The sequence below is a fragment of the Papio anubis genome, chromosome 14 (genome assembly GCF_008728515.1).
Source record: "Papio anubis isolate 15944 chromosome 14, Panubis1.0, whole genome shotgun sequence".
NCBI classification, from domain to species: Eukaryota; Metazoa; Chordata; class Mammalia; order Primates; family Cercopithecidae; genus Papio; species Papio anubis.
Genome location: NC_044989.1, coordinates 71,924,893 through 71,938,303, shown reverse-complemented (window position 1 = coordinate 71,938,303; position 13,411 = coordinate 71,924,893). Strand labels below are relative to the sequence as shown.

Sequence of the window (13,411 nt, the reverse complement as noted above, 5' to 3'; positions counted from 1 at the left end):
TATTTTTCCTATAAAATTAAGAAAAAATTGTTCAAAATTATAAAAACCCGGTATGGGCAAAGAGTCGATGAAATAGGTACTCTCCTTTATTGCTGGAAGCAATTCAGCAAGCCTTCAGAAAAGCAATTGGGCACTATGCCCTGAAAAACATAAAACCGTTTATACCCTTTTCCCATATTCCTGGGAGGCATCCAGATTCACCAGAAAGCTAGATGTATGTACAAAGATGTTCACTCTCACGTTATTTGTAATGCATCATTCATTCACTACACAGTTATTGATTGACTACTCTGTGGGAGGTTAGCACAGTGCTAGGGATAGGAAGATGAATGAGACGTAATCCAAGCTCTTAAGAGTATGACTACTGGTTGGAAATTGTAACCTAAACGGGTATAATACAAGGTGATGTGCTACTTAATAGTGGAGTATACAGGGGCCGGGATGAGGAGCGCCTGATGTCACCTGCTGGCATCAAGTCAGGCTTCCCAAAGCAGGTCTCAAGGATGAGGAGGTAGGCCGTGCAGACCAAGGAAAAGGGGGCATTCCAGGCGCAAGCATGGCACGGGTAAACACACCAAAGACTTTAGGTACTTGGGGAGCAGCAAGCCATTGGTCTGGCTGAGGGGACGAAGGGAGCACCAGGGCAGTGGGGACAGAGGAGGCAGGAGGGGAGGAGGGGTAGATCACAAACGGTCCTGGATTCCTGCTGAGCAATTTGGACTGAATCCTGTAGATCAGTGTTTCCCAAAATGTGTTCTTTGAGTGGTGGGTTCTCTGGGGAGCTAATGAGTGCTTAAACAGATTAAACAGGCTCCTTCCCTGCAGCCGCCTCAGAGCCTCTCATATGCCACTGTGCATTGTAAATCTCGAAGCGTGCAGTGTTTCCCAGTCTCTCTTACTCAGGAACCCTTTTTAAGTGGAGCATTTCACAAGCCTCCAATGCACTTTGGAAAACACCTCCTTAAGCTCGTCTGGTGGATTGCCCCAGCCAGAGCCAACCTTAACAAAAAGCTGTGCTTAAAAAGGGGTTGGGAAGGGAGACTGGAGTTCAGACTTGGGAAACCCAAAAGCAAGAAATCCCCAGCACCACCCAGGACTGAGTCTGAATCTGAGGGAAACTAAGGCACCAGTCATCAAGACGTGGCCCCAGCTGTGGGCAGCTCTGGCTCATCAGACCTCACTGCAGCCTGGCCTGGCAGGACTATCCCACAGGACCACCTACCTGGCCCACCACTGTGACCTTACCTGGAGCTGTAAGGCCAGCAAAGAGGGCACAGGACTTTCTACTTTCTTGAGAGGTACTCACCCCTGTAAATTAATAAATGATGTGGCATCTGGTCTATCAGCCATCTCTCATTGGCTTGGTTAGCCAAGTTGAAGCCCCTGAGCCCAGTGACCTGGGAGGCCCTCACAGAGGGATTTCTGGGCCCCTCCTAAGCTGAGGGTCATCCCTTGGAATACAGTGACCTCATGATAGAGCTGCATGAGGGTCCTCCATCTGGGCGGGCTGCTCTGTAAGCAGAGCTTATGATCCCTCCAACCACAACAGCAGTTCTTAACTGGCAGAAGGGGCCAAACTGACACCTTCCTCCCTGATTCCCTGTGAGAAACATCAGTCTACAATGAAGAGTAACTCAGCTCAAGCTACTGTTTAGGGAAGCAATGCTACCCACTCCACACCAAAGGGGTGGGCAGGACGGAGCTAGGTGTGGTGTTGGTGACGTGTTCTAAGTCCTCTAAAGTCATAGCTTTTCATTTCAAAGCAAACCCAGTACACACAACAGATGTTCACAAAGCAGTGGCAACCCTGTCCCAACAACAAAAAGAAGTCATTGAACTGGCCGGGCACAGTGGCTCACGCTTGTAATCCCAGCACTCTGGGAGGCCAAGGCGGGTGAATCGTCTGAGGTCAGGAGTTCAAGACCAGCCTGGCCAACACGGGGAAATCCCGTCTCTACTAATACAAAAAATTAGCCAGGCATGGTGGCGGGTGCCTGTAATGCCAGCTACTTGGAAGGCTGAGGCAGAAGAATCGCTTGAACCTGGGAGGCAGAGGTTGCAGTGAGCCAAGATAGCACCATTGCACTCCAACCTGGGTAACAAGAGCAAAACTCTAGCTCAAAAAAGAGAAGAAGTCACTGAATTAAGTATCACTTTATGTTTTTTATGACTAATTGCTGCACAGGGAATACACATTAATAAACACAGAAACACACACCACAGATGCCCTTCCACTGGTCCAGAGAATTGATATCCCAGTCATACAATCAAACCCCACTCAAGTTGCAACCCTCAGGCCATCTGGATGGCAATATCTCCAGGATAGCCTCCCTCTCCCAAGTTCAATATTATTCAACAAGTGTTTTCTGGGCAACCCCTGCCTATCTCCTCAAATATTCAACCAGGGAGAAGGAGCAGCCATGGCCCCAATGTCCAGGCAGCCCCGAGACCCACCATGTAGAGAGAAGCAAAGAGCACAGCACAGGGCTGTAGGAGCCCCAGGGGAAAGGCCCAGAGAGCCACAGGTCAGAGGCACTGGGAGAGTGGCTCGAGGAGGGCCCTCTCTGCCCCAGACACCCGGCAGGCAGCTGGAAGCTGCATCGGCGACAGACACTGTGCCAGGCCCTCCCCTGGCCCCAGACATTCCGGATTCACACATAAGTTTCCTCAGAGAAATGCCAGCCAGTGGCCGAGCACAGCCTCCGGCCGCCAGCCACCCCAGGGTCAGTTCCAGGGGAGAAATTGCTTTGGTTTAGGGTTTGGGAGTGAAAATAAACACTCTGGGTTTTATAGGTTCACCCATGTTGGCTGCTGTTTTCCTTTCCAGCAGCTGCTCAATCGGGCCTTTCATTCAGAAGCCAGTGGCCTCTGAGGAAGCCCTGGGCAGTGCCCTCAAAGCTCAAGGGATGTTTATTTGGGGGAGGGGGTGGGGCCAGGATGGAAAGTGTGACGTCTCCGCAGACCGGTGCCACTGCCCTACCAGAGGGGAGCATCGGCTCCCAGCGCTGGGCCCTTGAAGGAGTTCCCTCCCCTCTCTGCGGGGTCCTCGGCCTGCAGGGCCCACAGAGGACAAGGGGGCTTCTGCCTGGGCCCCACCTGGCCACCCCCCTCTCACAAACCCGTTCCCAGCACCCTCACCTCTCACGCCCTCCCGGGAAGGGAGAGAAAGCAAGGCTATAAACTCGTCCATGTCCTTTTTCTCAGAGTAAGTTCTAATTGTCAGACTCCTGGACAAGTTTCCCAGGAAGTAGCCACTGCAGATTCCTGTCTGGCCTGGGCCTGTCAATTCTGGCGGGCTGCTGCTGTACACACTTTCGAGGGAGCTCTCAGGACCCTGGCCCCAAAGCAAAACAGGGTAGAACCTCCTCATCCACCCTGCACCTGGCTGCACAGAGCTGGAGGATGGGCCACTGAGGGCCATAGCTGCTGGAGAGGAGGACGCAGATTGGACCCCACATCGGGGAGGAGAGTGGACCAGCAAGGAAGTCAGCAGATGGCCATCACCTGCAGAGCCATGCTGTGTCCAGGAAGTCACTCCCATAGAACTCAGTTCTACTCAACCAAACAGCAGGCATTAGATGGCGAGAGCCTTGGGTTCCATTCCCAGCTTTGACACTTGGTAGTAATTTTAATGCAAGCATTTAGCTAACCTATCCGAGTCTCTGTTTCTTCACCGATAAAATGGGGATGTTGACCACCTACTTCATAGGACAGTTGTAAGGGTTACAGGAAATAATGTCAGCAAAATGCCTGGGCACCTAGTGAGCACTCAGCCATCAAGTGCTGCAGGTTCAAACGTAAGATGAGGCCCCTTCCTGGGGGAGCTCATGGTTAGAGCAGGAAGGAGGTGGCAGAGATAGACCACTGTTAATCTGTGCAGTGGGGAAGGCCTCTGAGGGAGGTGCAGGTGAGGAGCTGGCCAAGCGCTGAAGAAGGAGCAACCAGCTTGGCTTGGGGAAGTCAGAGGGCATCTGGGTTGGGTCTTGAAAGATGACTAGGAGTTTGCTGGTTAGAAATAGGGAGCAAATGCATTCTAGACAGAGCGATCACTGAGTGCAAAGGCCAGGCGTGGGCAACATGGACAGAGTTGGTGGGGCTGGAGCTACTGGATAGAGGGCAACGAGCAAAAGGTGAACCAGGTGAGGACCACAGGGCCAGATCACAAGAGACTTGTCTACTGTGCGGAAGAGTTGGAGGCTCCTGTCAGTGTCTATACTTGAAATCAGAGGAGAGACGTGACCAGGTGTGTCTGGGGCAGTGCAGAAGGTGCCAGGGAGGTGAGGAGATAACCAGAATGACCTAGATACAAAGGGGCAAGGCCAGTGTCAGATGGCAGTGTGACATTAAAGAGGAGGGAACAGATCTGAGGGATTCAGGAGGTAGAATCCTCAGGACTGGGTGACTAAGAATTTCCAGCCTGGGTAACACATGGCTGCCAACCCCAGGGCCATGGCAGGAAATCCGAGGCAGCCTGGATCTGGGTGGGGGAAGCTGGGGAGCAAGGTCACATGGAGGTTTGCACAGGATGAACTGAGGTGAGTGAAGGTGGAGAAGTTGGGGGACCCCGGTGTCCAGAGAGAGGACACAGACAAGACTTCTTGGAGCATCAGGATTAGAGGGCAGTGAAGCGTCAAGGAGGAGCAGGTCAGAGAGGAGGCTGCAGGGGCCCTCCAGAGGCTGGCGGCTGGAGCCAAGGCCAGAGGAGCTTTCAGGAAAGAGGGGACAGTCAGCGAAGCCTGATCCTGCCAAGGAGTCCAGCAGACCATGGACAAGAGTTTGCTGCACCTGACAACCAAGAAGCCACAGGACCCTGGCGACAGCACCCACCTCCATGCACCCAGCAAACAGCACCCCTTGTTGCCGGAAAGCCAGATGTCTCCATTCCCAGCTCTCAGCCCACAGTCTCTGACTCTCCTGCCTCTCTCCCACCTACCAGAAAAAGAGTCCTTGTCCATCGCAGCCAGGTCCCGGGCCTGGTACATGTAGCAGCGTAGATGGTAGCGGTTCCCATCTTCAACAAGGGAAAAAATAGAGGTGCCAGAGTGAGTGGTTGGGGTGGGTAAGAGCTGGGGCGGTTAAGAGCTGGGGCTCGGGGCGAGGTGGAGTCTGTCCCTAGAAAGGGCAGCAGACAGAGGGGCTGAACGAGGGAAACCATACAGGCCACTGTGCGAGGTCAGGAGAACATTCCACAGCTCGAAAGCGGACACCTGACTAATTAATGTGTCCCTGGGCCAGGCTAGGGCTGGGGGAGAAGAGGTAGAGGAGGAGGGGAGGAGGGGAGGCCAAACAGACAATGGGAGCAGCCACAGAGCACAGGGTCTTAAATGCCTGATATCAGATTTGAGTGGGCGGACACACCACACAGACAGGCATGGACACGTGCGAGCGCACACACATGCACACACATGCACACACACACACACACACACGGCACTGACCCACCAAAAAGCACACAGACTCAGCTCCCCAGAGCCCCACATACACACCTGATCTTATAACTCCATCCAAACAGAAGCATAAGGTGACACACCCCTATCACCCCATAGATGCCTCGAAGCCTCACTTACAGTCAAATATGCAGGAAATTGTGGGTCTGTTCACACCAAAGCTCAAGGTGGAGACGGACATGGAATCTTCACTCTTGTCGTCCATCACGCCGCCCTGGAGACACGAAGCTGGTTATGGCAGATTCTGCCCCCAGGCCTGGGGGTGACAGGGAGACTAGCCCAGAGAGTTAGATCCCCAGGGCCAGAAGATCTCTCTGCTGCTGAAAGCTGAGCCATCAGCCTCTACTTTCATTCTGGGGAGCTTATCCTCTCCTAAAAAATCACCAGACTCCAATGTCAAAGCATCAAAGGACTGTGGGAAATTCTTCTCCCTCTCTAGTGAAGACCAGATGAGCCAAGAACGGAATTTTTAGTTGTTTCAGGCAAAGAGATTAGAAGGAATGACTCGAAGGGGCTCTCCAGGAGAGAATCAAATGGGGATCTGTCCACTAGGGACAAGTCCAGTGGAATCGCAATGTGGAGGTTCCAGGCCAGCATCTCTGGGTCCCCATCTCTGCCATCCCCTGCTAACATAGAGCTGGGTCCCAGGCTCTGGAGGAAGCTGTACCACACACCCACCATCTCTCACCAGTTCCCACTCTGCTGAGGGTGAGCAGGGCTCAGGCTGAGGCCAGAGGTGGGGACAGGAGTGGGTGGACAGTCAGGTTTGGAAGCCAAGCTGTCCATTTACTGTGTATAAAGCTAGATGGTCAGCCCTGCCACCTCACCCTCATTAGCACTGGACTCCAACCACTGAGCCACAAACCACTTTGGGGAGCACCAAGACCAGACCACTTCCCTAGGCCAGACACCCAGCTCTCTGATGCACTTTCTCAGCCCAGAGCCAGAAGCCCAAGCCACAGCCTACAGAGGGACTGGGAAGAGTCGGGGGCCGTTACTAGACACCCCGTGCTGTCTGCTCCCTCTGCTCTCACTCAGATGTCTCCAAGTGCCTCTCTCCTCTCCCTCCTGCCCGCTACCCAAACTGTCGCCTGCTCCATTTCAGAGGGGTGGGGTTAAGTAATAAAGCGGCCTCTGCTCCACTTCCTTGTTCAGTCCCACATCTCACAAATGTGTACACACCCTTGAAAGAAAACCCTGGCTCTTCCTCAGACAGCCCGTTCATCCCACCAGGCCCACTCAGAGTGGCCAGTTCCCAGGATTCTTCTGCTGGGCCACCCTGACCTTCACCCGGGAACCATTTCCCAAGAATTTCAACCTCTCCCCAGGCTCTGAAGCTACAAAGCCCCCCACTGCCTCCAACACAAGACACCACTGCCACTACTGTGCCCCTGCTCTCCAAACCATGCCCACCCTCAGGGCTCAGTCCAGACCCCCTTGTCCAAGAAGCCTCCCTGGACACCTGTTCTCCCACCTCTGGCCAGGCCATCCCCAAGCCAAAACCAGCTTCATCACCCTCAGTCACTGTGCGGCTCCTTGGCCTGAATCCTTCAGTGGCCTGAAAGGTCCAGTCTAGCCTTCTCCCAGTCAGACCCCCAGTGACCCGCCCTATCTTTCTCCATCCAACACCAAGGCTTTCTTCCCCCAATCCCGGCCCTTGGTTTCAGGCAAACCACACTCCTTAAAGCTGTCCCAGACGTACTCACTCCCATAGCAAGCTTATGCTGTTCCACAGCCAGAGGTGCCGTCAACCATCCCAGGCCGTCCCGTCTTCAGATCATCTTAGGACACCTAAGCAAAGCCTACCCTGGTCACTCTGGGTCAACAAAGAATTGCACCCTAAAGGTAGGCTGGGCCTTCCTCTGCTCCACTGCTGCAAAGGGTCTGCAAAACACACACTTGGGAAAGACTGAGTCCCTCTCTTCTCCCAGGGGACTCTCCAAGGTCCTGCTATCCCTGGGTGGGCTCTGACTTCCACTACAGGACATCCTCATTTCTGACAGGGAGATGCCCAGACTCTCCTCTTCCTTTAGCCACAACTTCAACATGGGCTCTGAAATCAGATTCCTTGGGCTCCAGTTCTGGCCCTGCCATTTACTACTGGCTGTGTGACTTTGGGCAAGTTGCTTCACTTCTCTGAATCAATCACTTTACAAATTTGGGATAATTATACAGTAGCTATTTTAGAGAGTTGCTTTGATTATTAAAGAAGATAGAGAACATGTAGTTCTTAGTACATTTCCTGGCTCACAGTAAATGCTCAAGAAATGTTAGCTATCAATGAGCTTACAGGGCTTGGGGAGGGGGCGTGTCATAAACTATAAAGTTTGTCATGTGCTGGAAGTGGTATTCACATCACTCATATTTGTTCAAAATGATTCCAAGGTGTTAAAGTGGACATTTCAGTAAGAATCAGGCAAGCCAGCAAGGGCCTCTCCCAATGCCTCCAGGTGGTTTATACATGGTTTCTCTCTCTCTGTCTGTCACACACACACACACACACACACACACACACACAGGGAGAGGTGTCATACACATACAAGGAAGGACCCAAAGGCCTGAAATCCTCCCTTGTGAACAGGTGTGGAAGCCCTGGGCCCCTGGCAGGAAAGGCGTTTGGCTGGCCCTGAGGCACTGGCGCCCCACTGGAGGGAGCACCAAGCCCAGCAGCGAATGACCACAGAACACCCCCCTGGCTGCAGGGTGTGCAACACCAAACACAAAGCCAGACCTGGGGGCCCAACAGGCCACTTGGACTTGAGAGGCAGGGACACTAAGGAAAGCTCGTTACGCTGGAAATAGGGCTTGGCCTGCCCCCAGGTGCAACAATGCGTGATGCCTGCATCTCCAGCACATCCAGCTGGGGCATAGGTAAAGGGTGGGAGCAGTGGGAGTAGGGAGGATGGGGGTGGACTCAGCTGCGGGTAGGCGGGATGGACTCTGTGGTCCGTCTAACTTGGTCTGGCCACACACAGGTGCCCCATCCGCAGGTAGGGGGCTAGGGTGAGCGTAGGGAGGGAGGCGCCTCCAGCTCCAGGTCCCCATCCTTCCTCTCTCCCTCCCAGCGCCTGCAGGGACCTCCCTGCTTGCGGATGGCTGCCAGTGCACATCCCCACTCACCTCGCACCTCCTCTAGATGGCCCCCCTCACCAGGCCCCTGTCAGCACCACTCCCAAGGCCTCTGTCTGGGGTTCTGGCAGCATGTTCTGGGTCTCTGTCCAAGGGCAGGGCCTCCTGCCTGCGATCAGAAGCATCTCCCTCCTTGGGATTTCCATGTGGACCTCACTGAGTCCCTGGCCCCTAGCAGGCCCTGGCCCTGCAAGTGACTGTCCTGCAGGGAGAGGAACTAGCACGCCCTCTGGGAATGCCCCTCACACCGTCTGCTTTCCAAAACCTGACCTGGCTCCAGAAGAGGGGCCCAGCCACACCATACCTGGTCCAGGGACCCGCTGCCCACCCTTACCCCATCTGCCACCCGAGTACAGACCTTCTCCCTCTACCTCAGGGAGACAGATGAGGATTTTGGGGAAGAAGCATTACCGGGGGACCAGGGGAGACACACCCCCCCGAGTCAGGCTCAGGGAAGCCACTAAGCTCAGTCCCTCTTGGTACCGCCCTGATTCACACTCTGGGCAAAATTCCCCCCACACCTGGCCAACATCCTTATATCCTCTGGTCCACTGCCCCTCCCAGGGAAGCCTGGACTCTCCATACAGCCCCATTAGACCCTGGGAGCAGAGGGAAGGCCACCCCTCTCTCCCGGCCCACTGTGGCCTCTGAATTGAGTCTCTGCCAGTCAGGACACTACCAAACCCACACAACCCCACACCCCTACAACCCCTACCTGCTCACACCAGCTGGGACACTCTGGGGTCTCCTTTCTTGCCGCCAGGCCCTTGCCTTGTGTGTCCCCTGACTTTTCCATGCAGTCTTATCATCAAGGTCGCCCTGCAAGGATGTGTTAGGTACCCCTCCTGGGCACTCCCACTTCGCCCTGAATTTCCCCAGCCACTGCACTCACCACCTAACATTGCAAGCACCCATCTTCTTGTCCCACCAAGAGCCCAGCCAGGTTCCCAGAGTGCACCCGTCACCCAGCAGAGCACCTCACAGGCAGTAGGTGCCCAGCACATCATTGGTGAACGAGTGAGGGAATGCACGAACAATGGGCACCTGCCTCAGGGGAAGACAACTGTGTCGGCCTTGAGGAGGGCAGGTGACACAGGCCGGCCCGGTGGGGATCCGCCAATGTCATGCCTTCTTGACTTTGAAGTACGTTCTGGTTTTCAGGTGTGGACATCAGCGTGGTCAAGCTTGGGGAACTTCTCTCAAAGCCAGTAACAAAGCCTCTTGAAAACCCTATCTGGGAACTTTGGGGAAGCATCTCCCTCCCATCTGTCTCTCCTTGGACGTGCCACCCATTTACAAAACACCTACTCTGTGCCAGGCATTGCCCATTCAAGTTGTAAAACAGCTATTGCTGCTCATGCGGCCAGTGGCACCTGCCCAGAGAGGCCATCCCTGCCAATACTGTTGAAAATTGCATTCTAACACATACAGCCTCACACGCACCCACACAGGGCTACTGTGGAAAACGCAGGGCTCTTCGACCTTGGCACTATTGACATTTGGGGCTGGAATATTCTTTGCTATGAGGCTGCCCTGTGCATTGTAGGATGTTTAGCAGCATCCCTGGCCTCTACCTGTTAGATACCAGTAGCATCTCCACTGAGTTATGACCACTAAAAATGTCTCGACATTGCCCAATGTCCCCCTGTGGACAAGTTGAGGGGAACTGCGCCCTATAGAGAACTAGTAGTGCAAACTGAATGAAATGATACCCCACAGTCCTTGGCAGGTACCTGGTTTAACTCTTTCATCTCTCCAGGCTCTTGTTAAATACTCCTCCTCCCCTCTGGCCCTTTGTGAATGTCCTGAATTCATAATCTTTCCTGTGCCACAGGGCCTTTACACAGAGATGTCCACTCCATTTGGAATGTCTTCCAAATGAGCTAACTCGGGCTTTTCCTTAGCTGCATCATCTCTGAGGCATGGGCACCTCCTTGGCTGCCCAGCCTTCAGCATCAGCCCCTACCCAGCCTCTCTTATCTTCTCCCTTGCATCCACCCTCCATGTATGCGGGCAAGGCATGCACACTCCTTTATCCCCTGCACCCAGTCCAACATCAGGCATGTAGTGGGCATCCAATGAAGATTTATCACATGCGATCAATCACCAGCATTCCCTCACCCTAAGCCACATGTGCAGCACCCAGGCCTAAGGTCCCAGGGCAAAGGACAGGAAAGGTGTGTCAGACAGCACCTCCTACCTTCAGGAAGCTCAGAGTCAGGTCTGATGTTACTATGGAAAAAGGGATTAATGTGGACTCACTTATACCCCAGGATGAGGCCATCTGTGGGGTGGGATGGAATGGGGTGGGCCTTTGGAAACCCCTTCAGGAAGGCTTCCTGGAGGAGGGGAAGGAGGGTGCCGGAACTGGGAGAGCAGCAGCAGCACGCTGGGGCTTAGAGGAAAGGCTTGGCCAGGTGGGCAAGGCCGGGACAGAGGGCCGGTTTCCCTCTGCTCCTACTCTGAGCCCCGTTCAGAGCCAGGCTGCAGGAGAGGCTGATGCTCTGTTTTCTGCCCACCCACCCTTCACCCCCACTCGCATACACATATTCTTGCCCAGCCCCAGGGCCAGGCCCAGGGCATTGGGTTTCCCACAGTCACATTCCTGCCTCGATAGCTCATGCCACCGCGACTCCCAGGCTGGGGCTGGCAGCCACGCGGTCTGTGGCCACACACTCCATCTTGGGCTAGCTGTGTAAGGGATCTTGCTGCTCGTCCAGGGGACTGGGCAGCCTCCAACCCGCTGCTGCCCGGCTGGAAGCCACGGCTCCCTGGAGGAGCCTGAGCATAGGAATATGAGGAATCTCCCCCAGGGGTCCCCAGAGCCAATGGCCAGACTCACCTGAGTCTGCCAAGGACTGACATCCAAGGACCACAGCTGGGAGAAGATGGGCAGGTTCTGGGGAAACACAGCCTACGAAGGGGAATCCTCAACCCACCTAAATCGGATCAATACGAAGATTGAGCCCACCAGCATGTCTGAGATTCCTTCTGCACCACCGGGTGTCTGTGCCTTCTGTCTGCAGACCCGCTATTTGCTATGGTGCCTTCTCTAAACAGGGCCTAAAGTTCTGGCTCAGGATCTACAAAGTGGAGACAGTAAGGCGACAGAAGGGCCGGAGCGGGATGGACACAGCAACAAGTCACAGGCTAAGCAGTGCAGCTTCCTGGGGCTGAGCAGGCAAGGGAAAGCCCCACAGTGGCCAGAAAGGAAACATCTCAGGGGCCACCGGGGAGGCCACAGAGACCCTCCCTGCCCCAGCAGAGTCAAACAGATGGGTGTTGACCAGCTAGAGGCTGGCTACCCCCCTTCACTTTATGGGAAGGACTCAACTCCTACACAGGATGGGCCCGAAGAGCACCCATGGCAGGGCTGTTGGAAGGGGCACTACTGTTGGGGGCCATCCCCCATCTCTTATGTAAAAACGATCAGGGGGCTGTGAGAGCAGCAGGTGCTGGAGTGAGCGGGTATGGTTCACGAGAGCAGATTACATTTTCAGGAATTCTGCAAGCCAGTTGTTAAACACAGCCATTAGTAAAAATTAAATCATATACATTTACCACTAAAGAAACGATATTTAAAAACCCAAGGTGGTAAATACTTGAAATCCTTCTAATTCCTTTTTTTTTTTTTTTTGAGATGGAGTCTTGCTCTGTTACCCAGGCTGGAGTGCAGTGGCGCAATTACAGCTCACTGCAGCCTTAACCTCCCTGGGTTCAAGCAATCCTTCCACCTCAGCCTCCCAAAGTGCTGAGATTACAGGCGTGAGTCACCACGCCTGGCCCATTCTAATACTTGTACTACCTTTTCCTGTTATCTCTGCTCCTGAGGCTGCTTCCATCTCATGTATCTGCGATGAAAATATTATATATATGTGTGCTACTGCCCGCCTCTTCCCAGCTCCGTGTTCAGTGGTGCCACATTGCTAGCTCGAAATTGCTCATGGCTGGAACATCTACACCATGGAAATCAGCAAATGCTACAAACCAGGGCTGGGGATTGCTTTGTTTTGTTTTGTTTTGTTTTGTTCTGGAGACCTGGTTGTTAAACATTAACCAGCACAGTGCCAGGGTGACCTTCCAGGTCTTCACCATCTTCACTCTTCACTATGGTCTTTGCTGGGATGTCCAAATGCCAACATGATGATGTAGTGTAGACTGCTATAAACCCTGCACAACCCAACCACTATCCATAAAATTTTTCACAATATTCATGGGAGGAAACACAGCTAAACAATTATGACTTGGCTTCTCGGTTGCCTCAGTTTGCTTATGTGTAAAATGGGAGTGCTGATAGACCCTGTCTCCTAGAATTACTGGAAGGGTTAAATGAGATATTATGTGGACAGGGCAGAAGGCAATGGCTGGCCCCTGGTACACGCCCTGACACCGAGGTTGACAGATCTTGTCTATAAAGGGCCAAGTGCTAACTACTTTTGACTTTGTGGACCACAGAGTCTCTGCTGCAACTGAAACACAAAAGCCGCCACAGGCACTACGTAGGTGAATGAGTACCAGCTGTGTGCCAATAAAGCCCTTTTTTTTTTTTTTTTTTTTTTTGAGACGGAGTCTCCCTTTGTCTCCCAAGCTGGGGTGCAATGGCTCGATCACAGTTCACTGCAACCTCCACCTCCCAAGTTCAAGCGATTCTCCTGCCTCAGCCTCCTGAATAACTTTTGTATTTTTAGCAGAGATGGGGTTTCACCATATTGGCCAAGCTGGTCTTAAACTCCTGACCTCAGGTCATCTGCCTGCTTTGGCCTCCCAAAGTGCTGGGATTACAGGTGTGAGCCACTGGCCAGTAAAGCCTTATTTACAAAAGCAGGCAGAGGGCC

The 13,411-nt window shown here is 53.6% G+C and overlaps 1 protein-coding gene across 16 annotated transcripts in view; it reads right to left on the bottom strand.

Moving 5' to 3' along the window:
• The window catches only part of DYSF (dysferlin), a 231,439-nt gene that overhangs the window by 90,279 nt on the left and 127,749 nt on the right, over positions 1–13,411 (bottom strand). For all 16 annotated transcript variants that reach the window (XM_021924954.2, XM_021924952.2, XM_021924957.2 and 13 more), the window contains 2 exons: positions 5,568–5,661; positions 4,934–5,011 (listed from right to left, as the gene is read on the bottom strand). In XM_021924954.2, the coding sequence (XP_021780646.2) occupies positions 4,934–5,011; positions 5,568–5,661 (172 nt within the window). The remainder of the gene's footprint in view (positions 1–4,933; positions 5,012–5,567; positions 5,662–13,411) is intronic.